Consider the following 22957-nt stretch of genomic DNA (forward strand, 5'->3'; position numbering starts at 1 on the left):
CATCATATCGAAGATAGCAAACCCCTTCATGGTATCGTGCAAAGCCAAAGTTAATTGCGACAGCTTTGCTGTGACCCAAATGAAGGAAACCATTGGGTTCTGGTGGAAAGCGGGTAACAACCTTATCGGCCGGCTTCTCCTCAAAAACATCTGCAAGAAACCCGGCCTTAAACATGGCCTCTGTGTCATCGGGAACGCCAGCCATCCTTGGAATTCTTGGTTGAGTTGCTAGGTTTAGGTGGATCCATTGTGAGATGACAACCAAGACGATATAGCGATGGTACTACTCCGGAGGAGGCGAGAAAGAATGATGGACTTGGAAACTTGGTGACTCAGAGTTCTATGGCGGGGGGTGAGGATTTGGGTTGGCGGCGAGCGATCCTCATCTTATCTAAGGCAAGCAAAGGGGGGGGGAAGCCCCAGGCTGCTCTCCCCAGCATCTCGCTGTGCCAAGTCCGTATGCTTTGACTTCAGCCCATAATAAATAGGTACTTAAAATTTTAAACTATGCCATAATAGGTAATTCATTATAATTTTAATTAAAAATATTATTTTTAGGTAATTTAATATATATCTATATTCTAAATCTTTAATAAAAATTTAAAAATCTCTAAAATTGGTGGAGTCATTAAGCTTTAAAAATATTTATATAATATGGTCAAGTGGATACATATATTTTGACATGTCTACAACTAGAAATCGGCTTTATATCCAGCAACCCCACCAAAATGCCCCACAATTTAACTATATTAGTAATTTTTATTGGTATTTTTAGTAATTTATATATATTACTATATAAATATCTGTAATATTTAATAAAAATTAATAAAATACCTTTATAGACTATTAAAATACACCTGTAATTAGGTGGTTTAATGTATTTATACTAGCTTAATATAGTAATTTATACTTGGAACCTGCCAAGACACTAAACCCAACCGGGTATTATTAGGGCCAGAGTCCGAATATTACCTTTTTCTAGAAGTAATCCACGGGTCAGTGGGAGAGAAAAAACAACCCAACCTGACCCGCGGGTCACCCTCACCGGTGGCTTTTTGCGCATATCTAACCTGAAGTCCAGTCTTGCGTATGCTGAGTTATACTTGGTAATTGCTCGGATTGCTCGCCAGTTCGACATCGAGCTGTGTGGAACCACAGCGGAGGATGTTCGTTTCGCCCGTGACTATGTCGTTCCTCATGCTGAGAATGGGCCATGGAGCGTCAAGGGCCGAATTGTTCGTGTAGTTGAGGAGTAGCCGATAGTATAGATATCACATTCGCCATTCCTCTCTGCAACTGCACTTTGGCTCTGATTGGGTGAGAGGTCTGCGAAACATATTTCACGGCAGTCGAATATCTGCACCAGCGCTTGTGATTTTGTGACCCATACTGTAATTCCCTGATCCTTGACTATGCAGACGACTTTGGCACCGTCCCTGGAGAATTTCGCATGCACTATGTTCTTGTTCGAATTCACTGTCATGAGTAACATCCCCGTTGCCACATCTCACAGTCGAACGCTCCGTGAAGTTGCTAGAATAGATGTGGCGCCCGGAGAAAAGAGAACAGGCACCAAGGTAGTGTTCCATGGGTATACGAATGTGCGGCCATTAAATGAACGTAAGAAAACATGCCCTCTCCGAATCAACTCTGTATTCATCATCACCCCCATCTATTCAACGCGAGCATCAAGACCTATACCCCAAAACCTTCTTCAGCCCAGTAAACCATGCATTCTGCGGCAGCTTGCGAGCCTCATTTAACGGCACTGCACCATGCGCGATGAGCAGTTCAACCACGGCCGTATGCTCCCCCATCAACGCCAGGGCCATCGGAGTAAAGCCATTATCGTCCATTAGGTTAATCAGCGGGCCCTGGCGCGTGACTACGTGTGCAAATGTCGGAGCCCCAAAGCTGAATAGATTTCGATTTTGTACTGGCGGGGGGTTCTGGTGCATGGCTAGGAGCTCGTCGTCGTCAGGGATCAAGTCGTCACAGCCCCATAGAGTGGCTAGTCTTGCTGATGGCTTGAGAATTATAGCTGGGGCATCCCTGCTGGATGGTAGGCTGGCCAGAGTGTTAAGAAGGAATCGGGTCGTTTCGATATGCCCATGGCGGGCCGCGTTGTGTATTGGAGAGGAACCAGAAATGTCAATCACCTGAATATTCGCGCCGTGGAAGACGAGGAGTCGGATGACCGCGAGGTTCTTGCTCTTCCATTCCGTGGCAAGTAGAAGGGGCGTTCTTCCGCGGCGGTCCCGCATCGTCAGGACTTTAGGTGTCGCTTTCACCAAGTTGGCTACAGTGCGAACGGTGTCCACGTCTCCGCTGCTACTAGCGAGATGGAGGATCGTTTGTCCGTCTTTGTTACGCCAGGTGTGAGCGTCGCCGACGACGTGGGACGGAATCATCCGAAGAACAGCATTATGGCCGTATCTCGCAGCTAGCATCGGCGCATTGTTTCCCTCGAGATCCGTTGTAGCTGGTAGATCAAGGTCCCCGCGCTGCAAAAGGTCGCTGACGATGACCTGATCACCCACAACAGCAGCTGCCATCAAGAGTTCAGAAGGCGAGACAGCCGGGATAAGCGGCATTCCAAATTCCAGCACGAGACGGCAGCACTCTCCATCCCCATTAGATATCACGAGTCGTGCGATCGACTCCCCACTTGCCGTCCGATCGGCCAGGATTTGCCCGTTGGTCCCTGTCAGCAAGTCACGGAGAATTGCACTGCTCGGCGCGGACCCGTCTCTCCCCTTCCCCGCCGCCACCTCGGCCGCTGTTTTTCCGTCCCAGCTGCGCGCGTGGAGATCTGCTCCGGCGGCGAGCAGTAACGGTACGCAGGACGACACCTTGCGCTGGTCACACGCGTGGTGCAAGGGAAACCAATCGTGTCGGTCTGCGACGTCGGTTCTCGCGCCTCGGGCGAGAAGAAGCGAGACGGTCTCCAGGTGACCCGCCACAATGGCTGCAACCAGGGGCGAGTCCTTTGAAGGTCTTGCTTCAAAAATCAAGAGACCTGTGGGCGGTTGACCCCCCTCAAGTTCAAGCTCAAGCTCCGTTGGCGCGTCTTGGTCAAGAAGTAGCTCCACGATTTTGGTGTGGCCGTGCTGCGCGGCTGCAACGAGGGCACAGAATAGCATGTGCCTGTTAGGCCGGCCATACTTGAGGGAATTTTCGACTGTCCGCTTGTGATTATCCTTCGCGGCCCAGGGGAGAGCTGTCCCGTACCCAATCGTGTACAGAGTAGGCGTTAAGAGTCTTTGCGCTAAGCGGCAGGTCTGGACGAGCCGCGAGATATCAGAGTGGTCTAGTGATGAAGTGAAGAGTAAAATAATCTCAGCAGGGAGGTCGAAAAGATGGGCCATTGCTAGATTGATAGAAGACAAAAGGCACAACGCTCAGTGAATAAGTAAGGATGCATGCAGGGAGCCTTGGAGGGTGGGGTTATGGACCAACCAAGGTATGAAGTTATAACACGAGGACCTGCTGCTTATCCGAAATATTGCCAAAGTTAGTGCGAGCACGTGGCTCTTTGCGAATCTACGGTTTACATCTTGTCCCTCTACTACTTGTTTATATCTACTTGCGTAAGGATTTCTTATAATATATATATGTTGCCATAGGTGAGATGTCAAAAAAAAAAAAGGCAAAGCAAGGCGAGAGAAAGTCAACTATTTTCTACAACTTTTGTATAAACCCCTTATTTGACCACGAAATGACGATAGTTGTCGGCAGCAACATCTTCACACTGCTGGCGGAACTTGACCAGCCCGCCAAAGTAGCGGACAACTCCCCTTTGTCCCCTGCCCTTCTTGTTTGAATTGTACCCGGTCATCCACGAATTGACATTGGCCGAAAGGACGCCCTCAGTACAGTCAAAAACATGCTTCGTCCACTTCTTCACTCCCTCCTGGTCGGGAACGATGTAGGTGACGTTGGCAACTTTTAGATGTTGCATCAGCCTTGTCACAAAACCCACCGCGTATTCTATCGCGTGCGGTATATTGCCTGTTCCCTGATGGGGTCCTAAAATATTAAACATATTCGGGAAGCCCGGCACCATGATGCCCAGATAGGTTTGCGGGCCGTCTTTCCAGACCTCATTGAGTGTAACAACCCCCTCGCCGTAGTAGTCGATTTCCTCGTACGACCCGGTCAAGGCGTCAAACCCAGTAGCGTAGTGACTGCTCCCGGTGCGGGAATTCTCAAGGGAGCCGAGTCTGCCCGTCTGGCAAGATGATGCAATGACTTCGGCAAGGCTCTGAAAGACGAATATCCCCAAAACTACGGGTTCTTTGCTGCGCTGCCCGACATACTTGATATGGGTGCAGCGTTGGAGGAAATTCGTTACGCCTTTGACGAGCTCCAAGCAGACGGTGTCACTCTCTTCACCCGATATGGCAAGGGGAACTACTATCTAGGACACCCCGACATCCAACCCATCTGGGAAGAACTCAATCGACGCGCCGCGGTGGTGTTTGTCCATCCCACTCACCCAGTGGACACCAATCTCGTCAACAAAATGCTCCCCCAGCCCATGATTGACTATCCGCATGAAATAACCCGCACAGCCGTGGATCTTATCTCCACCGATACCGCCCGCAAGTATTCTCAATGTAAGATCATATTGTCTCATGGTGGCGGCAACCTGCCCTATCTCGCTCGGTCTCTCGAACATGACGCCCGAGCATTTCATGGAGAATGCACACATGTTTTATTTTGACTTAGCCTTGACAGATTCGACGTTCGCTTTGCGGCTGTTGCAGAAGTTCGCTCCTCATAATATCCTCTTCGGAAGCGACTTCCCCTACGCCCCTGAGGCTGTCGAAGCAGGATGCTGAGAAAATCGACCGTGGAAATGCCCTTAAATTGTTCCCTCGGCGTTCTGAGTGAAACCCTTCTCCGATACGATTACCGAGAGAAAGGGGAAAAGGAATAAAAGATTAGGAGGGATTGAGTATTGCTTATGTTGCTCAATAATTCTAGTGTACAATTGACATCTATTGTTCATTACTTATAGGGATGAAAGTGTTCAGTTGGGCTAGGGAAAGAAGTTAAGTCGACCTCGGGATGCGGGCCGTCGAGATTCTCTTGCTAACATAGAATAGACTATGTTGTCTTACCTCCTGGCCATATGATGTAGAGATACCAGGTGCTGTGGTTAACATACGTGCGGTAGGTTGTGATCGATGATTCATGCACAAGGAGAGATCCTTCCTACAAAGCTCAGCACAGTTTCGCTTTAAAATCTTTATCGGCTGCAGGCGTCTCTTCTAGTCATGAATATCTGGCAAAACAAACAACCTCCAATACTCCTCAAAGTCCAGGGTCTGCGTGGCGCCAACACTCCCTCCCTTTGCTTCCCTGCTGCTAAATCCATTCCCAAGGTACGCAAATCGGTTGCCTTTTGCCTCTTTTACCCTCTCAATGTGAAAGTCTTCCCAGCGGGGGTTCTTGATTGCTTCCATGAAATGGAAGGATGTTCCCCCGTAGATAGCAACTACCGGCCCATCCACCGTCCCTCGCTTATACCAACTCCGACACCCTCGCGTCCATACCGTGCGCTCGAGATATTTTTGGATATGCTGGTTATACTCTTCGTTTGCATCATCTCGCACCTCGAAGCTGCGGATCATCTCTGTCTGCAGCTTTTCCAACCACTTGTAGACGTAGATCGCAGTGGCCTGGATACCAAGCACAAGCGACCCGTTGCTGATGGGACTATTCGGCCCGATGAAACAGAAATAATTCGGCATGCCAGGCACCAGGAAGCCGAAATATGCCTTGGGCTGCTCAATGGCCCATTTCTTCGCGAGATCCACGCCTCTCCTTCCAATGAGTGGGAAGGCCGGTCGGAACGAGGTATCGAAGCCTGTCGCGCAGACAATAACATCATATTCCTTCTCCTCACCGGCACGTGTGAGAATTCCCTTCTCTGTGATGGCCGCGACATTGTCCCATTGCATCTCGACATTATCCTGAGTGAGAGCCTCTAGGAACCCCGGACCGGGCGTCTGCCTGCGACACCCGACGGGGAAACTAGGTAGGAGATACTCGGCTGCTTTGCGGCCTTTCGGAGTATCCCCTAATCTTTCGACCATACTGTTTCTGAACATCTCCTGGGCGCGCTTCTGGATGTCGCTGTCCGCAATCGCGCGCTTGAAGTTATCTATTCGTCGGTCCATAATCGCCGCTCGGTACGCGCGGAGCACTTCTGGATCCTTGAGTGTTTCAAGGGCCGTCGAGCTGAAGTTATAATCGGCGTCCATCTCGAGATCGTTCTTGGTAGGCTCGTTTATCCCTGGGGCGGGCGAGATCCAGGTTTGCGTGCGAACGTAGACATCCATTGATGCGACCGTCTTCGCCAGCTGTGGGACGATTTGAATGCCAGAGGAGCCGATGCCGATTGTCGCGACTTTCTTATCCGTGAAGTCATACGCTTCGTCCCATCGCGCAGAATGAATCAGCTTGCCCTTGAACGTATGTAGGCCGTCGATGGCAGGCCACTTCCAGTTGCTGTTAGTTGCCTTGTTAGCAGAGCTATTGTGAAAGACAGGACTATGACTGACTTGAGTACTCCGCCGGCATTGATGAAAACATCGACGCGATCTTGAAAGACTGATCCATCGGGACCCTCGACTGAAACCTCCCACTTGCCATCCTCCTCATCCCACACAGCCCCCCTGATGGTATGTCGATACTTGATGAACCGGGTGCAGTCGAACCTGTCGGCAACACCATGCATATACTCGTGTATCTGCTGCGAAGTGGCATAGTAATTCGGCCAGTTTGGATTGGGCGCGAAGCTATACGCGTAGTTGTGGGCCGGGATGTCGCATTTGCATCCGGGATACCTGTACTTGTTAGGCCTTGGAGCAAGAAGATGTAGCAGCGCATGTACCTATTCTCCAACCACGTCCCGCCCAGATCCTCGTTTCGCTCGTATATGACCAGTTCGGCGTTCTTGTCCTGCATCCGTTGACTGAAGACGATGGCCATCATGAGCCCAGAGTAGCCTGCGCCCATACAGGCGACGCGGATTGGCCTCCGTGTGCCGATGGGCTGCTCGACAATCTGGTAAAATGGATCGAGCGTCGAGGAATTATGTGTGTAATGGTCATTTTCATGGCCATTTGCATAACGGTTTGCGTCGCCGTTCTGGCAGCTGTTTGTGGCTCCATTCACGATTGACATTGTGAAGATTCTGGGGGTTCTGCTTGGCGATGCATCTCAGCCATGGTTAACGAGTGAATACTATGCTATATACGGCCAGTCTCCAATGTTCAGGTGCGCAGTCCGGACATTGATCTCCGCTCCACCTGGAATTTGGGGTAATCCTGACTCGTACCTCCGCATTTCTATCCCCGAAGAGCCCCAGTCCCCCCATCCAACTCACACCGTACGATCGTCGATAGTTTCTCACGATGAGCCCGCCAGCCCAACGAGTCCCGTCGCGCCAGCCTCGAATATCCCGCCCCCGAGGTGCAGGGCCATGCAAAACGTGCACTCCCTGTCGGCAGAAGAAGATCAAGTGCGATGGCGCCCGACCCCAGTGTCAGGAGTGCAGCACCAATGGTTTCAGCTGTGTCTATGCTCAAGATGCACGAAGGGAGCCGCGACCGTCCCGAGCAAGAGTTGAAAATCTCGAGGCGACGATTGCTGTCCTGTTAGACCACCTCAAGGCATGTGGTGTCGATACTGGTTTGAAGAACTGGATGCCAGCCCCTCCGAGTGGAGACGAAGGTACCTCTATCATGAATGTTAGTGAGGGATATGAGTTCGATCAGTCTATTCGAGAGAATGCTAGGCAGCTCCAGACCCCGTCGTCGACATCATCATATCGTGGCAAAGAACTGCACAATGGCCAGATGGGTCCGCCAACCGCGAACGCGGGAGAAGACATGGGCGCTTTGTGCCAACCTGTTCCTTCTCCCCGAGCGACCTACGTTACTGAGACAAACGAGATGGCTATCTTGCCAGCTGCCCGAAACGATACCAATGACAGTTCAACAGGCATGTCGCCATGCGAAGCCCGAGTGGCCGGGGCATTCCACGAGGACGGCTGCGTCTCATCAGTCCACGGACTCGCCAGTATTCTCAATCCAACTTCACGAGCGCAACACAAGAAGAATATCTCCACAATGGGCTGGAAAGGAGAAAGCGCGGTGGCCGCGTCCAAAGCAAGGCTCGTCAGCAACGCCGCCCTCCAACGCCAGCGCGAAGCTCGGCTCCATCGCCAGCCCTCTAATCAAGTCGATCTGGACGGCTGTGACCGTGATCTAGCTTGCCATCTGCTCGATCTGCACTTCAATCGCCAGCATTATGCATACATGATCTCGTACCGTCCGGCTATTATGGAGAGTCTTATCAGTGGCGGCGGACCATGTTGCAATAAGCTCCTCCTAAACGCAATATACTACTCCGGGACGTTGTACAGCGACAGGCAGTGCCTGCGTTCAGATGTCAGCGACCCAACCAGCATGAGTGCGCACTTTTATCGACGCTTCCGCCAACTTCTAGTTGATGAGCTCGACAAGCCCAGCATTCCGACTGCGGTGGCCCTACTTTTAACGAGCGCAACACTCGTCTCGCAAGGTAAATCAAGTGCCGGATGGAACCTCTCGGGAACAGCATATCGAATGATCATTGATATGGGCTGCCATCTGATGCTCGGACCGGATTATGGAAGCCTCTCAGATCTCAATCACAGCCAGCTGCTGCGGTGGGATCTCGAGCAGGAGATGCGCAAGCGACTGTACTGGGGTGCCTATGTCACCGACGCCACACAGGCCCTGTACCTGGGCCGTCCGTGCATGTTTGCGACCGTCGAGGCTCGTGTGCCGCTGCGATTTCTGGATACATTTGAGGAGTTGGAGGAGTGGGAGCCGTATCTTGATCCCCACGCTGCCCAGCAACCCCCTCCGTATGAGCCACGGCCTGCCCACGCTCTGTCGACATTTAGCTGGCTAGCTCGTCTGTTTCAGATATCTACGCGGATTACGAGTCTATACGGTATCCAAACCATCAAGTGCACGTCCGAATATCTCCGCGAGCAAAAGCACTCCATTGAATGTGAACTCCGTGACTGGAAGGGCTCACTGCCTGCCCATCTACGCTTCGACCCCGACACATCGCCAACGCCCCCTCCTCACCAGATCACGCCTCAGTAGGCCGTCTTATCTCCCTCCCTTTTGAGCTTGACCTAACTAGTTGGTAGCACCACTTACCACGCCCTGACAATTCTCCTACAACGCGCTTTTCTCTCCGAAGGCCACCTCCGGCGCCATTCAACGGAAGAAAGCCGCAAAGAATCCGAGCAGCTCTGTATTCACAGCGCAATCTGCATCCAGAAGCTGGTCCGTGCATACAGGGATTCATTCACTCTTCGCCGCGCGCCGTTTCTCCTCTCATATGCCGTCTACTCCGCCGTCATCGTCATCCTCCGCGCAGAGCGCCACGACCGCGGGCAGTTCAAGGCAACGATTGAATTCTTCTGGACCTGTCTGAGCGAGTTGCAGCGCGGGTGCAACTTTGGCCTTGAGAAGCCGTTGACCGTGCTCAGGGAGGTGGTTAGGGAGTTTCGAGCTGGTGCTGGTGCGAGCTGCGATGGTGCGGCTCTCGATCTTGACCTTGAGAGTGTGTTTGCTCTTCCCGTTGAGCCAACGTTTGATTCAGGGTCTTTGCCCTCAATACAACTTCACAAGCCGCAGCCTGAGTCTCCGGATTACATGTTGGGTTTGGATACAAGCACGGTGCTGGGAACGGGATCCCCTGGGTTTTGCATTTCCTTGAGCCAGTTAGAAAGCGACATCTCGCATGACGCATTGTATGGGCTTTTTGCGCCGCCGCAGCTGTTCCCGTGAGCTTTCTATACTGGATTCAGTTGCCATGGTTTTGGTCATTGGGCAATCTCAAGTCTACCCATGGCGACATAAGAGCAGCGATACAGGTGTTCCCCAGGCTAGGACAGACCCGCTAAGAGGCAAAGATGAATAAACCAGGCTAAATGAACAGGTAATTCTATGGCACTAAATTTCTATAAGATATAATTCTTACCCTAGTATTCTAAATATAGTCTAAATACACACTAGCTATGTTTACTCCTTGATCACCCCCTTAACTCTCTAAACCCTCCTTATATTTCCCTTTTGCTGTATTCTCCCTGGTTCTTAATATGGATTCTTCCATTTATCATCATCTTGACCATCTCCCAATAGACGGTTTTCTTGCTTTTCCATGCAACATTGGCTGTAATCAGTAAATACAAATCTGTACACAGCCTAGTGCGTTGTATACGTCACATAGTGTCCTTTCAATGGTGAGCAACCATGGACACTAGAACTTGAGTCAGTGGGATCACACTGAGGTGTTGGTGAGTACTCTAGGAATTTTATGTCGGCTGCGCGAACTCCGCACGGAAGGGCAAACGGGCTCGCGATGGTAATGGAATCGCGATGTAGTTCTATCAAAGGCTCACTGGTGGTGGAAAGTCAATAGAAACTCATTTCAGAGAGCTAATATTCTTCAAAAAAGTGATAGCTGACAACAAGATTCAGTGCAGCTATGCAATCACATCCTCCAAGTTTAATACAGTCACTGTAACCTCGTTCGATGAGCCCGAGAGAACACCACCACCATTCAACAACAGGTATTTTGCATCCTGCTGCAAAATGCGCAACGAACGCGAGTAGCTTGTAGGCTCGGGTGTAGTAATCTCAGTCCATTCACCAGTCCCCAAGGCCTGGTTGATGAAAATAGAGCCTGACCCACCGCAGCTAACAATGATGGTACCGTTTGCACCACCATAAGACGACCACACAACATAAGGAGAACCATCTGGCTTAGCACCGTTAGAGACGATAAGTTGATGATCAGCAGCTGCCTTGAAGTTCTCAGGATCCGATGAGATCTTGTAGTAAACGGGGAATGAATAGCTAGAGGTACCAAAGTCCCCTCCGTGTTCGTACGTCATAAGGAAATCGCCGCTTGGGAGCTTCCAGGAGTCAGTCAGAGCCGCTTAGACACGTGGAGAAAAGCAAGCCAGGATGTAAAGTACCTTAGTAATTACAGGCATGCCTGGGCGATCTGTGTAGGTGGGATACGTCCTGGAAATTAATCTCTGTCAGTAATTTCCTCAGTCAGATTCATCCTGAAAATCCCAACATACACATCATCGACCACACCACCCCAGGTCTTTAGGTCACTCGAAGTCTGATGCACGAGCTTTTGCCCATATGTTGCATTATCTCTCTGGTCGGAATAGTAGCAGATCAATTTTCCGTTGCTTTAAAAAGAAAAGGTTAGATCTGATTATATGTTTTTTTCACGGGCTAATTCTTGGTTAACATCTCCACTTACTGAGCAAGGAGGAATGGCTCCCAGACCGGTGTCAGTCCATTGTTAGGAAGGGCTTCACCACCCGATGCAATGTGGCTCACGAATTCCCATGTCGCTCCAGAGTCCGTAGATGCATAGAGATCAAGCTGCGTGGTGGAAAGGTCTTTAGGAATACTGTTCCCAGCCAACAGCAGTGTTCCAGCTTCAAACGACCCAATTGCCTCATCCAAGTAATAAAGAAACGGCTGATAGCGCAGACCAACTTCATTGACAGTGTCTTCCACGCGGGAAAAGCTTTCCCAGGTCTTCCCATTATCGATAGAGCGATATATCGGGAAATACACCATTGGTGGTTCGGGCGAGTAGTTTTCCCAAGTGGCTAGCAAGTCACCGTTTGGTAATTGCACAGTGCGAGCGTACAGCGTCCGCGGAATTACATAGTCAGACGGTGGGCTGAAAATGGTGACATCCGAGAAGGTTGTCGGGGCAGTTGCACGAGGCACGCCCGCTGCAAGAGCAAGCGGCAATACTGAAAGGAGACTCAAGAAACGCATTGCTCGGACAGGAAGACAGTGTGACTTGACCAAAACTACCAACATATGGCACCACTCCTAAGCTCTTTATATAGCAAAGCTGGGGCATGGGAAATGCATCATGGGCTTCCCCAGGAAGAGCGCCAGGGAATGTGGGGGAACGCAGTCCACCGGGATTCTACTCAAAGCGGATCTGCTCCTACCTGGACAACTACCCCATCCGGAGCATTACTCTTTTCTCAAGCTTGATCTGTGGCTGTGTCCAAAGCAAGAGAAAATTTTCTCCAGCTCTTCAAAACTTTCAAATGGAGGGTTGTTTGTTTCTCTTCTCCATCAAAAAACGACACTGGCTGACCTGCAGCCTCATGCGAGCGTGGTGTTAAATACGCTTGGCATTTACAGGGTCCTTTTCTAAAGCAATGGTGATTGGAGGTATTCTCCAAGTTCAGATGAGGGGACGGTCGAATTGGCGATCCGAACTCTTATTATTGGTCACTCTCCAGTCATTGCCCCGTCCCCGTACCTGGGGAGTTCCGTGGGCACCACCACAGACCAATCAGTCTCCTGGAAAGAAGGGTAAAGGTACACGGATTTTCAATAAGAAGGTAAATAATCCTCAGAGGGTGTTAATCTCTAAAGGACGAACAGGATAAGTGACTTCTGCTATGTTGAGCGATGGAGGGAGACTGGAGTGGTTGCAGGTCAGCTGGCGTCGCTGTCACCATGAGCGTGATAGCATCGCCCACAATGAGCTACGGAATGACGAATCTCGGCTTGAAGTTTTATATCGTCAATGCCTCGTATAACACTCTTTTCCCTGTTACCATGTACCTTTTCTGGGTGGAGACGGAGCGATTGCCTCTCGAGGAGGTGGCTAAGCGATTCTAACGACACGGAAATCTTAGAAGGCATGGCCAATGACGTTGATTCCGAGGCAATGGGAACCACAGTGACGGTCAAAACTGAAATTACTAAATGTCGAGATGCAGGGTGCTTATTACTGGAGGGTTGCTCCAATCTCTGAGTCAGTTGGAAAGTGACATCTCGAATGATGCACCGTATGGGCTTTTTACGCCGCAATTATCCCCGTGAGCCTCCTATGCTGATATCAGGTAAGGTACCAAGGTTTTGGTCATTGGGCAACCTCAAGTCTCTCCACGGTTCCTGTGGGAGATTTCATCAGAGTCATGTTCTGCCGTGTGGCCTACTCTCCGGCACTTACAACTTTCCTCCTCCCCATGTCAAAGGTGGAGTTAGAGGAAATCGATACAGGGTGATATAAGAGCGGCAATACTGGTATCCCTCAAGCTAGGACAGACCCGCTTAGAAGCAAGAAGAATAAACAAGGCTAAGCGAACAGGCGATTCTATTGAACTCATCTCTGCAACACCTAATTCTTATATCGGCATTCTGAATACATTCTGAATACATATCAGCTACGTTTAGCCCTCAGTCACCCCCTCAACTCTCCAAACCCTCCTTATATTTCCCTTTGCTGCGTTCTCCCTAATCCTCAATGTCCACTCTGTAACACCAGCTTTCCACTCCGGCCCACCGAGCCCATTGACCTCATCATAAAAATTCACTCCGTAGAAGTCGGCCGTCTCAACCTCTCCAAAGGTCTTAGCCAGCGCATACCGCCTCATTCCGCGCCATCCAGGCACGAGAGCCAACTTGCCGCCATGTTCTTGATCGTACCATGCATGGTAGTCGGCTTCCTTGTCCGGACGCGGTGTAGATCCGTTGATCACAATCCTTGAGTCATGTACAGGGGGTGTTTGGAGGGTGTGTGGGCTTGTTTTAGGTGCGCCGCTGGAGTTGTCGGTATCGCGGCCATTGATGAATTTGCACACGATCCAGGCGGGAGGAGTGGTGGTACCGGACGAAGCTTTATCGGACTCGTAGAGACTTGCGGAGGCAATGATAGAGGTTACGTCGCTGACAAAATAGATCTTCGCGTGTTCGGGTGTCTCATTGTCCGCTGCAGTGAGGGTATAGGCTACCTCCGTGTTGGGAATTGAGGGTGCGCTGGTTGACGAAGCGCCGCTGAGGCGGATAACAATTCCTGGTGTGGCCATTTGTGCAACGAGAAAGAGCGCGATACAGGTCATGTAATTGCGGGTGAGAGCTGGTTACTGGACCTGATTTATGATCTTGAGCCGCCCAACCATATTTTGTTGCATGGGATTCAATGTTCCTTGAAACGACTCTAATTGTAGATCGCGGACATCAATGTCCGCCCCGCTGAATATCAGTCTCTGAGAGCCCTACATTTGTTGCTTGTGAGCTCGAACTGCAATTTCGCACGACAGAAGTATGGCCCCTCCGTCCAAATTACCTGCGTTCGATCAACTGCCCCTCCACGAGGGCGATCCCCCGTATTCCGCATGGGGGCTCTGGGGAAATGGTCCGGAGAGTGGTCTGGGCTCGCTCAACTACCTCACAGAAGAGGTGACTCTCAGAGCAATCAAGGAAGAAGTAAAGACAGGCGAGCGTGTTGCACTCAAGTATGGTCTGTTAGAATCGTGCACCGACTTAGGACTAAACGTGTTGATAGTCTCCCGCTTGACTTCTTCACACCCCCTCTACTCGGCCGTGCTGGGTTTGAGCAAAAGGTCATCAACAAGGATCCGCTGGTAGTCAATGATGATGTAGTGAGTATCATCTACCGCTCTTCTTGGCTTCGCTTACGAGTTCATAGATCACTTTCAATACGCAAGGAAGCTCGCAGTGGGATAGCTTCCGGCATTTTGCGTACCAAGCGGACAAGAAATTCTATAACGGGTATGATGGGAAAGTCCTCGCCTGAGTATCGCTAAGCAAGCACTTTCCAGAGCGACGCAAGACGACATCCACGCCTCGGCTCGGACTCCCATCAATGGGATGCAGTCTTGGTGCTCGCGTGGCCTTGCCGGTCGAGGAGTGCTGATTGACTACGCCTCCTACGCACATCGGCACGCCATCGAGATTGACCACTTCTCTGGGCACGCAATTACGTTACCAGACCTACTGGCAGCAGCGACAGAGCAGGGTGTTGAGTTCCGCACCGGTGACGTGCTTTTCCTCCGCACTGGGTACGTTGCTGCCTACCAGAAGCTCGATGCTGCTGGGCGTGAACGAGTAGCGCAAGTCCGTGAGTGGTGCGGCCTGGGCCAGTCGTGCGAAACCACCGAATGGCTTTGGCAGAGACAATTTGCAGCTGTCGCGAGCGATTCTCCGGGCTTTGAAGTTCGACGTATGTATTTCTCGGTCAACGTGCTGGTGTGTGGCTTCAGACTGACACCTGCATAGCGCCTGTCGAGAAACATTGGCATCTGCACCCTATCCTCCTCGCTGGATGGGGGACACCGCTGGGAGAGTTATTTGATTTGGAGGCATTGGCTGCCGTTTGCGCGAGAACGCAACGCTGGTCGTTTTTCTTTACTTCCTCGCCGCTCCATTATATGGGCGCTGTGGCTTCGCCTCCAAATGCAATAGCCATCTTGTAGACAGGTCAGGATTCATCCAGAAATTTTATTTGCGTATAATTCTACCTCCCTAGAAACCCGAGCCCACACTCGACCCATGTCGTCCTCCGTTTCTCTGCACATAGCCCATGCAGTTTACTCCAACACCCCTCTATCTCCCTTGAATGCTCAATATCAGTGAATTCATCCCAATCCTTATACATTGCAAAAACTAGAATACTTTCATCTTGCTCCTCATCTCCGCGATGCAGGACCCAAAAGCTGGGAACCTGTCTCTGTTCCGCCTCATGAGCTAGTAGCCGCAGTTGCCCGATTACCTGCACTTTCTGTCCCGGCAATGGCGTAAGCTCATCCGTCACGATGTATTTCCGAGTCGTTGACGCAGAGAAATCCACTGGCTTCCCCTGATAAACGAGATAACCTAGCAAAGGACGCCAGAAGCGGAGATCGCTGGGCCGTTCAAGGAGGCCCTCGGCGCCCACAGCACGACGAAATGCTTTGTACTCGGGACTGGCGCGGTGCGTCTCAACGTTCGCCGCTATATCTTCGTATCTGCGCCCGTCGTAAGCATGGAGCTCCTCCTTTCTTCTGCGGATGGGATACTTACATCTCAAATCCTCGGAGCCAGTGGTGAGGGACCGCGGCGTTGTCTTCGGCGTTGCGGAACCAGGCATAGCCATGACATTTGGCTTCTATTTTTGACGTAACGGGCGCGATTTTAGAGATGTATTCGAGGAACTGGCATTCTAGTCAGCTTGTGCTCGAGTCGGCGTGGGGTCTTGAACACTCACTCGATCCCGCTTCTCGGGAGAAGCGCAGTTGGATAGAGGCGCGATCACGTACATCGTGGTTGCTCTCCTTGGAAAGGAGATTGAGGAGTTCTGAGTCTCCTGAGGGGGTTCGAACTTCCGGCTTCTGTGTGGAGTGGGCCCGGACAATGATGTCCGCCTGGTGAAGCTATACCAAGGCATGGCGTCGCCTACTCCAACACGCGGACCTCCAATTCCATTAGAGACTGCATAATTCCGACGACTTCACTGTCCAGCGACGATATTGGAGAATACAAGTCATCCCGCCACAACAATGTCCAGCACTCCAGCTCTCCCCACTTCCTTCTTCGACCCCGTTCTCTCCCTGCCACCGCAGCAGCGCCTTCGCTGGTACATGTGCGTTGTCGTCTCGCTCTCCTCTCTCAACTACCCGGACGTGATCCCGCAAGTCTACGAACACCTGGACACACACCTCTTCTCCACCCTCTCCCACGATGATCGGTTCACGTATGCCCGCCAGCTCCGCGAGGGTCTGATCAAGTCCACGGGTATTGTTGGCGCCGCCCGCACAGGGAACGCCATGCGCGCTCTGTCACGATTTATCCCGGATAATTTACGCGAAACCGAGTCTCCCCGCTCACAGGAGTCTGATGAAGCCGCCCGGGCGCGCGGCAAGGCATTCTGGACCCGGATCTACGAGCGAAACAAGGCGTTTGATCCGCAGGCGACGGTGCGGGCGAGTCCGGATTATGCGTTTGTTGTGCGAGGTACGCGCCCCCTCTCTCTCCTCGTCCTTTATCCCTGTGCTTTGCGGCTCATCTGATGTAGAAATACTATACGGACGAGTTTTCTCGTTCAACGGTGTAATTGACGATCTGACAACCGGGTATGTGATTGTTTCGGCGCTGTATGGCATGGACTGTCCAAATCAGCTGGCGCATCATATGAAGGGGATGCTGGTCAATGGGGCGTCGAGGGAGGACCTTAAGCGGTTGCAGGATCTGTGCTTGGGTTTGGCAAGGACTCTAGGTGTGTCGTTTAGACATGGCCCTGCGCCAATCCCGACTTCTCCTAGTGAGTAGGGTTGATATGCGTTCCAGGACTCATGGGCTGTCTGAATCTTATTAGGCTCATACCTAAGCTAAACAAGAAGATTGGTGGTGCCCTACCATGGTCATCGCTTTCAGAGTGTAATGGCTTCTTTGCTTTTGTACGCATATATGTTCCTAGATCATACGCATCAAGGTATAAGATGAAAGCCCAGTGCAATAAATTGGGACCCTGCAGCGTTTTACAAAGTTTTAAATTTCAATACTTGCCCGCACTATATGTAGTTGAGTATGCCTTGATAATACCTGCATTACACCAAGCACCTAAAGCGAGTACCGGAACAGCGGACTGCGATCCCCCATCGCCTCCAACTGTTCCGCCGTATACGTTGCCTCAATTTCCTCCCGTGTCTTCCGGTCTCGTCTCTTGTTGATGAGCTTATAGACAACCTCAAGTGTCGTCGCTGATGCAGCCCCTGCGCATATAAACCCCAAGCTTGTTCCCCAGCCGGTCTGGTACCGAGGTTTCTCATCAGAGACGAAGATGAGACTGCCGATGATGCCTCCGCAGTTGCCGACAGCGATCATAAGCGCGATCCCCATGGCCCGCTTGGTCTGGCCTGCGAGGTTGTTGAGTGTCCACGTGTTGGCTCCAGGAACGATTGGATAGACTGAGATCGTGGCGACATGCACAAAGGTATAACAGAGCGCCACATGAGACGATATCTCTGCGCTGTACGAGAACAGAACGGCGTAGGCCACCATAAGACAGAGTTGTGGGCCAACGATGAAGGGTAACCGCCAGAAAACCCTGTCTGCGAACGTAGCGACCACAATCGCCGAAATCGCACCAGCAACATAAGGGGGAGCAGACAGAAGCTGTGCATCGGTACTGCTGAATCCCATGTTGACCATGATCTGGGGCAGCGTGAACTTGAGGGCGTACGTGGGCACCGAACTGGACATGAAGATGAGGCCCTGCAGGTATATCTGCCAGTCGGTGAGCACAGAGTAGACCACCTTCCACTTTTGACGCCGTGTTTGAGCCTCGTTGAGGGGGTCATCTTGCTGTCTGTGAGCCGCTCGGTATTTCCGATAAAGTGCATCAAGGTAGCTGATCTCTCGCTCGGATAGCCAGCGTGACGACTGCGACGGAGAATCGGGAAGAATAAAAAACGACCCCAGGCCTAGTACGACAGTGAGGGCGCCTTCCAGGAGGAAGATCCATCGCCAACCATTATAGCCGCCGAGGCCTGACATTTTGGCAATTCCAGCGGCCAACAGCCCCGAAAACGCGCCCGACATTGCTGCGGCGCAGTACAAAAGGGACATCCGAAACTGCGTCATCTGTGGAGGGTACCACTGGCTCAGGAGGTACACGGCGCCAGGGAAGAATCCGGCCCTGGACGACCGCTGTCAGTATATTTCTTTTCAAAGTATGTGACCTCTCTTACTCAAAAACACCAAGGAGCACGCGGCAGCCCACCAGGCCGCCGAAGTTCTGGCTGAAACCGCTGCATGTCATGACAATCCCCCACGCTGTGACGATAATCCCAATCCAGGTAGAAGGCCTGTGGAACTTGATGAGGAGGGAGTTGGCCGGCACCTCGCACAGGATATACGGAATAAAGAACATCATATTCGCGATGTTGTAGTCGTTTCCGGTCATTTTGAGGTCAGCTTCAAGGCCTTCGATCTTCGCGTTGCCGAGATTTGCCCTGAAGAGTGTCAACTTCATCCATGTTCGATAACATCACATGGTTTCTACCTGTCCAGGTTGGCGATCAAATAAAGCGCCATTAACATCGGCATAAGTCTGAAGTCCACCTTTCGGAATGTCTTGACGTGCTCCTCTTGCGAAAGGCCGAGGTCGGCATCGTCCCGGGCGCGCTTTTCCGACATCTCGAAGTGCATAGAATGGCCTTCTTTCTGGTCCGAGGTTGGAAAAGATGATTCCTTGTTGTTGCTCGCCATTTTGCCTCAGCCTCTTGTTGCCGGTCACTTATCGATTCCCGGGTTTTGCTGGGATGTGGCCGTTGCTTTTGTAGGATCGGGTGTGGTGCCGGACTTGCATGTCCGCCGCAGAAGGGCTTGATTCCCCGTGGGGTAAACCTCTTGGCCTGCCTTAGTTTGCTCTCTTTTTGGGCCGGAAATCAATGGTTTCCCGGCCATGGCTGAGGATCCTGGATTTGCGGGCAGCGGACTTGGTTGTCCAGCGGATATTATAGCAGTCAGAGCCGTGTCAATTCGGCCGGGGAAAAAGGCAGCATACCGAAATCGGGTGATCAGAATATGAAATTTAATATGTAGAGACCATGTAGCGTAATAATACTGATATTGAATTATGTGTCTTAGCTCCATGCGGCACTCTTAACCTCTGTATACCAACTAGGGCCTGTCTATTAATGAAGTATGTACTGGAGCCTCGCAGTAGTGACATCTGTTAAACAGGCAACCATGAGTGTGGAGTTGGGGTTCAACAGGATCCAGATTGGTCAAGCTGATCCAAAGAGAGTAGTTAAGAAGAAATTCATGATTTTTAGAGCCCTTGACAATAAGTCTTCATTAACAAGGCCTTTGTAGGTGCTTGATGTACATTATCTCAACTAGCGCATGCTTAACAAAATAAAGGGTGCAGACTGTTCTCGGGAATCACGATGCTAATGTATACTCGAATCATTTGGCCTAACTAAGTTCAGATTCATCAGGTAGGTGGCCAAAAGCCACCTCGATCTCATATTCAAAAGAACGATCGCCTGGCCATACGGGACGTCCGGTTCGTTTCATCACAGTTGAGTCTGCCTTTTCTTGGGTATGGGTGGCTTCGCGAATATTCGAGTCGGTCTTGTTGGTCACATATCCATGACTGGCAACATGGGTTCCTTTGGCAACCATTTCCTCGTCCTTAAAGCACAGTGTCAAATGCTCACCCCTTGGATCCTTCTGGTGTTTCCCTTCTATTGTAGTTGTTGCGTGTATACCTGATCTAGAGTTTATCGAGAATTAGCGGAGTTGGCCACGAGAGTCATACTGCCAGGTAATTTTAGCGAACGAGGACAACTTTTGGATATATATTTTGGTCAGACGCGGTCTGGTATGCAATGGCTATGTATTGTCGGATTGTTTGTGAATTGGCACGAATCATGAAACAGAATTTGACTGCATTCAGGGTTGACATGGTGTGATGATAAGATCGTAAGCGTGGATGGTTAAAGATTCCAAGACAGCAATAGCAGGAGAAGTTTAGTTTTCGCGCTCTCTCCATGAGCCAGAGGAGACATATCCTCATATATAGCCAGACTTAGCCCTCTTTTATTGCTAAGTTAAGCAAATTCCCTCTCGGGCTGTGTCCATGTTCCAGGTAGGACTAACAGGCGTATCGCCCGCATTCCCTGAGCCTGATTTGCGAAAATCGGTGCCCATGCTCCCAACAAGAGCTGATGTCCAGAGAATGGGTGGTTCAGAATCTCCAAAACCAAAGAATCTGCTATGGCCTGGAAAACCTTGCATATGATCACGCATGCCTCCTAACCAATTGTTCACGCGCTTGCTCTGTCTATCATTAAGTATTTTTGGCATGGCGCTTATATTGATAACAGAATTCAGAATGATTCTCTTGCTTGAGTCTGGTGTTGAGAGAGAAAATACACGACGCTGTCACTCCATTTGTCAACCAGAATAGCCCTTCGCTTGGAAGAGTTGACTGGCAATTTCCCACACCATTGTCTTCGTTCATGGCAAATAGGCCGATTCTGATCACTTTCAATTAAGGGCACCTGATTGGCTATAAATCCGTGAAGGTGACCACGCCCCTTTGTGGCTAAGCTCCCTCGCCAGGTAACTCAAGGGAGCCGACCAAGCCCATCCATTTGACAAGCATCCACCACTACTCGAACAGAATTGTCCATCCTGGCGATCGGGAAGCCAGAAAGGTTGTGATATCAGGGGCAGGAGGTACTTGCAAAGAAATTTCCTGGAGTCCACTTCATTCCCTTTCTTTCCGACAAGGCCGCACTTACCCCTTCTAACTTTCTTTCAAGTCATGTCCCATCATGACAGCTACGCTTTTTTCCAATTAATGAAGACCAGGCTATGCATGCCCGTGCTGTCCTATCGACCAAAACGGAGACAGCTGCTTTTCTCACTGATCTACAAGAGAAGTATGGCGACTCGCATTGAGCCCAGCAGAGTGAAGTATAAATTCGTGGAGGAGGTCGAGCGCCTGGAATATTATGTCCCTGGTGGCTATCACCCCGTCATTCTTGGTGATGAATTGTGCGCTGGTAGATACAAAATTGCCCACAAACTCGGCTTCGGTCGTTCTGCCACAACTTGGTTAGCAGAGGATACAGACAAAGGCCGCCTCGTTGCCCTCAAAATCTCCACAGCCGAGTCAGCCGACCGAACTCACGAAATGGAGATACTTTTGCGATTAGCGAAGGCCGAATCTAATCTCCCCGGAAAAGCTGTCGTCCAGAACCTCCTTGATTCCTTCACAATTTCAGGACCAAATGGCACCCATCAGTGTTTAGTTACTGATGCTGCAAGACTCAATATAAACGAGGTGAAGGAGTACCCGTATCATCGACTTCTTCATCTTTCACCAGCGCGTGCTATTGCTACACAGCTTGTTCTTGGGGTGCAATTCACACATTCTCAAGGGATTGTCCATGGGGGTACGTTGAATATCCGGCACGAATTGCTTTAACTAAGAGACCCGCAGACCTTCACCTCGGAAACATCCTCCTTCAATTGCCACCAGACATGAGAAACATGACTCGTGACCAGCTACGTGCGAGAACTGGCGAACCAGCGAAAGAGCTCGTTGTCCGAGAGGATGGCGCTCCTCTTGACCCGGGGGTTCCTCCTGAGCTTGTTATCCCGATATGGTTAGGGATAGGCAGTGATAAGGTGGCCCTAGAGGATTCCCTGATCAAGATTGCAGATTTTGGCGAAGCCTTCGACCCTCGAGAAACAAAACAGTACACTTGCCATACGCCTCTCTTGCTTGCGGCACCGGAATCCCGCTTTACCGATGCAGGAAATTTAGATGAGCCTCTGTCTTTTCCGGCTGATGTCTGGACACTAGCATGTACGATCTGGGATATTTTTGGATGTAGACCTCCATTTGAGTCCTTTCCAGTCTCACAAGACGAGGTTACAATGGAACATGTTGAGATGCTTGGGAAACTTCCCGATCGGTGGTGGAATAAGTGGGAGGAAAGGAGCAATTGGTTTGACGAGGATGGCCGTAAGAATGTGAAGAACAGCCTCCGTCAGTGGTATGGGAATACCCACCGAGACTGGGATGCGCGGTTCGCCCAATACATACGACAACCACGGGAAAGACATGGACTTGATTTATTCACGGAAGAGGAGGAGATGGCTTTTCGTAGCATGATGAAGATGATGCTGGTTCTTGAACCGAGCAAACGTGCGACGATCGATGAGGTTGTTGAATGTGAATGGATGCAACAGTGGGGATTGCCTGAGTGGCAGAGAATGCAAGAGGCCATTGGTATAAGCTCTTAGATAGCTATGGAATCTATGATCTTGTCAACTTGTGTTGACTTGATGCTGGCCTGGATGATGTTTCCGTTGTGATTCTGGCTTCATGCGGCCTAATCCGCCTTGTCTTGTGTAGTCATGATTGAAGTATGACGTGTGCCGGGGTATCCCCACGCCGGGATATTTCAGCCAGCGTCAGTCAACAAGCTGAGTGCGCTGTCGGTGACTATCTGCAGATCAAAATGTCGCACCAGCTGCTTTCTGTGGCGATTTGGAAGGCCGAGTAACCG

The 22957-nt window shown here is 50.8% G+C and overlaps 12 protein-coding genes across 12 annotated transcripts; 5 read left to right on the forward strand and 7 right to left on the reverse strand.

Annotated features, from left to right (window-relative positions):
• Positions 1-1427: 1427 nt before the first annotated feature.
• Positions 1428-2338, reverse strand: BJX67DRAFT_362057 (ankyrin repeat domain-containing protein). Its single transcript, XM_071029947.1, has one exon. It carries the CDS (start codon positions 2262-2264, stop codon positions 1689-1691), a length of 576 nt encoding a protein of 191 aa, XP_070883058.1. The 5' UTR covers positions 2265-2338; the 3' UTR covers positions 1428-1688.
• A 1365-nt stretch (positions 2339-3703) lies between these two features.
• On the reverse strand, positions 3704-4639 carry BJX67DRAFT_384082 (uncharacterized protein; the record flags this gene model as incomplete). Its single annotated transcript, XM_071033594.1, has 2 exons — positions 3704-4420; positions 4499-4639. 2 exons carry the CDS (start codon positions 4637-4639, stop codon positions 3704-3706), a joined length of 858 nt encoding a protein of 285 aa, XP_070883059.1.
• Positions 4640-5276: 637 nt separating this feature from the next.
• BJX67DRAFT_374092 (flavin-containing monooxygenase) lies at positions 5277-7197 on the reverse strand (the record flags this gene model as incomplete). The annotated part of the gene is made up of 3 exons (XM_071031497.1): positions 5277-6519; positions 6573-6857; positions 6905-7197. The coding sequence occupies 3 exons, from the start codon at positions 7195-7197 to the stop codon at positions 5277-5279; spliced, it is 1821 nt and encodes a 606-aa protein (XP_070883060.1).
• Positions 7198-7427: 230 nt separating this feature from the next.
• BJX67DRAFT_374093 (transcription factor domain-containing protein) lies at positions 7428-9866 on the forward strand (the record flags this gene model as incomplete). Its single annotated transcript, XM_071031498.1, has 4 exons — positions 7428-7925; positions 7959-9169; positions 9221-9639; positions 9679-9866. 4 exons carry the CDS (start codon positions 7428-7430, stop codon positions 9864-9866), a joined length of 2316 nt encoding a protein of 771 aa, XP_070883061.1.
• A 698-nt stretch (positions 9867-10564) lies between these two features.
• Positions 10565-11894, reverse strand: BJX67DRAFT_374094 (sialidase family protein; the record flags this gene model as incomplete). Its single annotated transcript, XM_071031499.1, has 4 exons — positions 10565-10996; positions 11060-11108; positions 11171-11287; positions 11362-11894. 4 exons carry the CDS (start codon positions 11892-11894, stop codon positions 10565-10567), a joined length of 1131 nt encoding a protein of 376 aa, XP_070883062.1.
• A 735-nt stretch (positions 11895-12629) lies between these two features.
• Positions 12630-12985, forward strand: BJX67DRAFT_362059 (uncharacterized protein). Its single transcript, XM_071029948.1, has one exon. It carries the CDS (start codon positions 12667-12669, stop codon positions 12895-12897), a length of 231 nt encoding a protein of 76 aa, XP_070883063.1. The 5' UTR covers positions 12630-12666; the 3' UTR covers positions 12898-12985.
• Positions 12986-13315: 330 nt separating this feature from the next.
• On the reverse strand, positions 13316-13951 carry BJX67DRAFT_384086 (uncharacterized protein; the record flags this gene model as incomplete). The annotated part of the gene is made up of 1 exon (XM_071033595.1): positions 13316-13951. The coding sequence occupies one exon, from the start codon at positions 13949-13951 to the stop codon at positions 13316-13318; it is 636 nt and encodes a 211-aa protein (XP_070883064.1).
• A 238-nt stretch (positions 13952-14189) lies between these two features.
• BJX67DRAFT_384087 (uncharacterized protein) lies at positions 14190-15361 on the forward strand (the record flags this gene model as incomplete). Its single annotated transcript, XM_071033596.1, has 5 exons — positions 14190-14380; positions 14431-14527; positions 14575-14657; positions 14708-15108; positions 15165-15361. 5 exons carry the CDS (start codon positions 14190-14192, stop codon positions 15359-15361), a joined length of 969 nt encoding a protein of 322 aa, XP_070883065.1.
• A 41-nt stretch (positions 15362-15402) lies between these two features.
• On the reverse strand, positions 15403-16185 carry BJX67DRAFT_384088 (putative quinol monooxygenase; the record flags this gene model as incomplete). The annotated part of the gene is made up of 3 exons (XM_071033597.1): positions 15403-15892; positions 15948-16078; positions 16132-16185. 3 exons carry the CDS (start codon positions 16183-16185, stop codon positions 15403-15405), a joined length of 675 nt encoding a protein of 224 aa, XP_070883066.1.
• A 238-nt stretch (positions 16186-16423) lies between these two features.
• On the forward strand, positions 16424-17240 carry BJX67DRAFT_390229 (uncharacterized protein; the record flags this gene model as incomplete). Its single annotated transcript, XM_071034609.1, has 2 exons — positions 16424-16877; positions 16939-17240. The coding sequence occupies 2 exons, from the start codon at positions 16424-16426 to the stop codon at positions 17190-17192; spliced, it is 708 nt and encodes a 235-aa protein (XP_070883067.1). The 3' UTR covers positions 17193-17240.
• A 243-nt stretch (positions 17241-17483) lies between these two features.
• On the reverse strand, positions 17484-19061 carry BJX67DRAFT_374097 (major facilitator superfamily domain-containing protein; the record flags this gene model as incomplete). The annotated part of the gene is made up of 3 exons (XM_071031500.1): positions 17484-18561; positions 18614-18877; positions 18928-19061. 3 exons carry the CDS (start codon positions 19059-19061, stop codon positions 17484-17486), a joined length of 1476 nt encoding a protein of 491 aa, XP_070883068.1.
• Positions 19062-21047: 1986 nt separating this feature from the next.
• BJX67DRAFT_362061 (kinase-like domain-containing protein) lies at positions 21048-22830 on the forward strand. Its single transcript, XM_071029949.1, has 2 exons — positions 21048-21835; positions 21883-22830. Exons 1-2 carry the CDS (start codon positions 21202-21204, stop codon positions 22689-22691), a joined length of 1443 nt encoding a protein of 480 aa, XP_070883069.1. The 5' UTR covers positions 21048-21201; the 3' UTR covers positions 22692-22830.
• Positions 22831-22957: the final 127 nt, after the last annotated feature.

Source organism: Aspergillus lucknowensis (genome assembly GCF_044049455.1).
Source record: "Aspergillus lucknowensis strain CBS 449.75 chromosome Unknown BJX67scaffold_44, whole genome shotgun sequence".
Lineage (NCBI taxonomy): Eukaryota > Fungi > Ascomycota > Eurotiomycetes > Eurotiales > Aspergillaceae > Aspergillus > Aspergillus lucknowensis.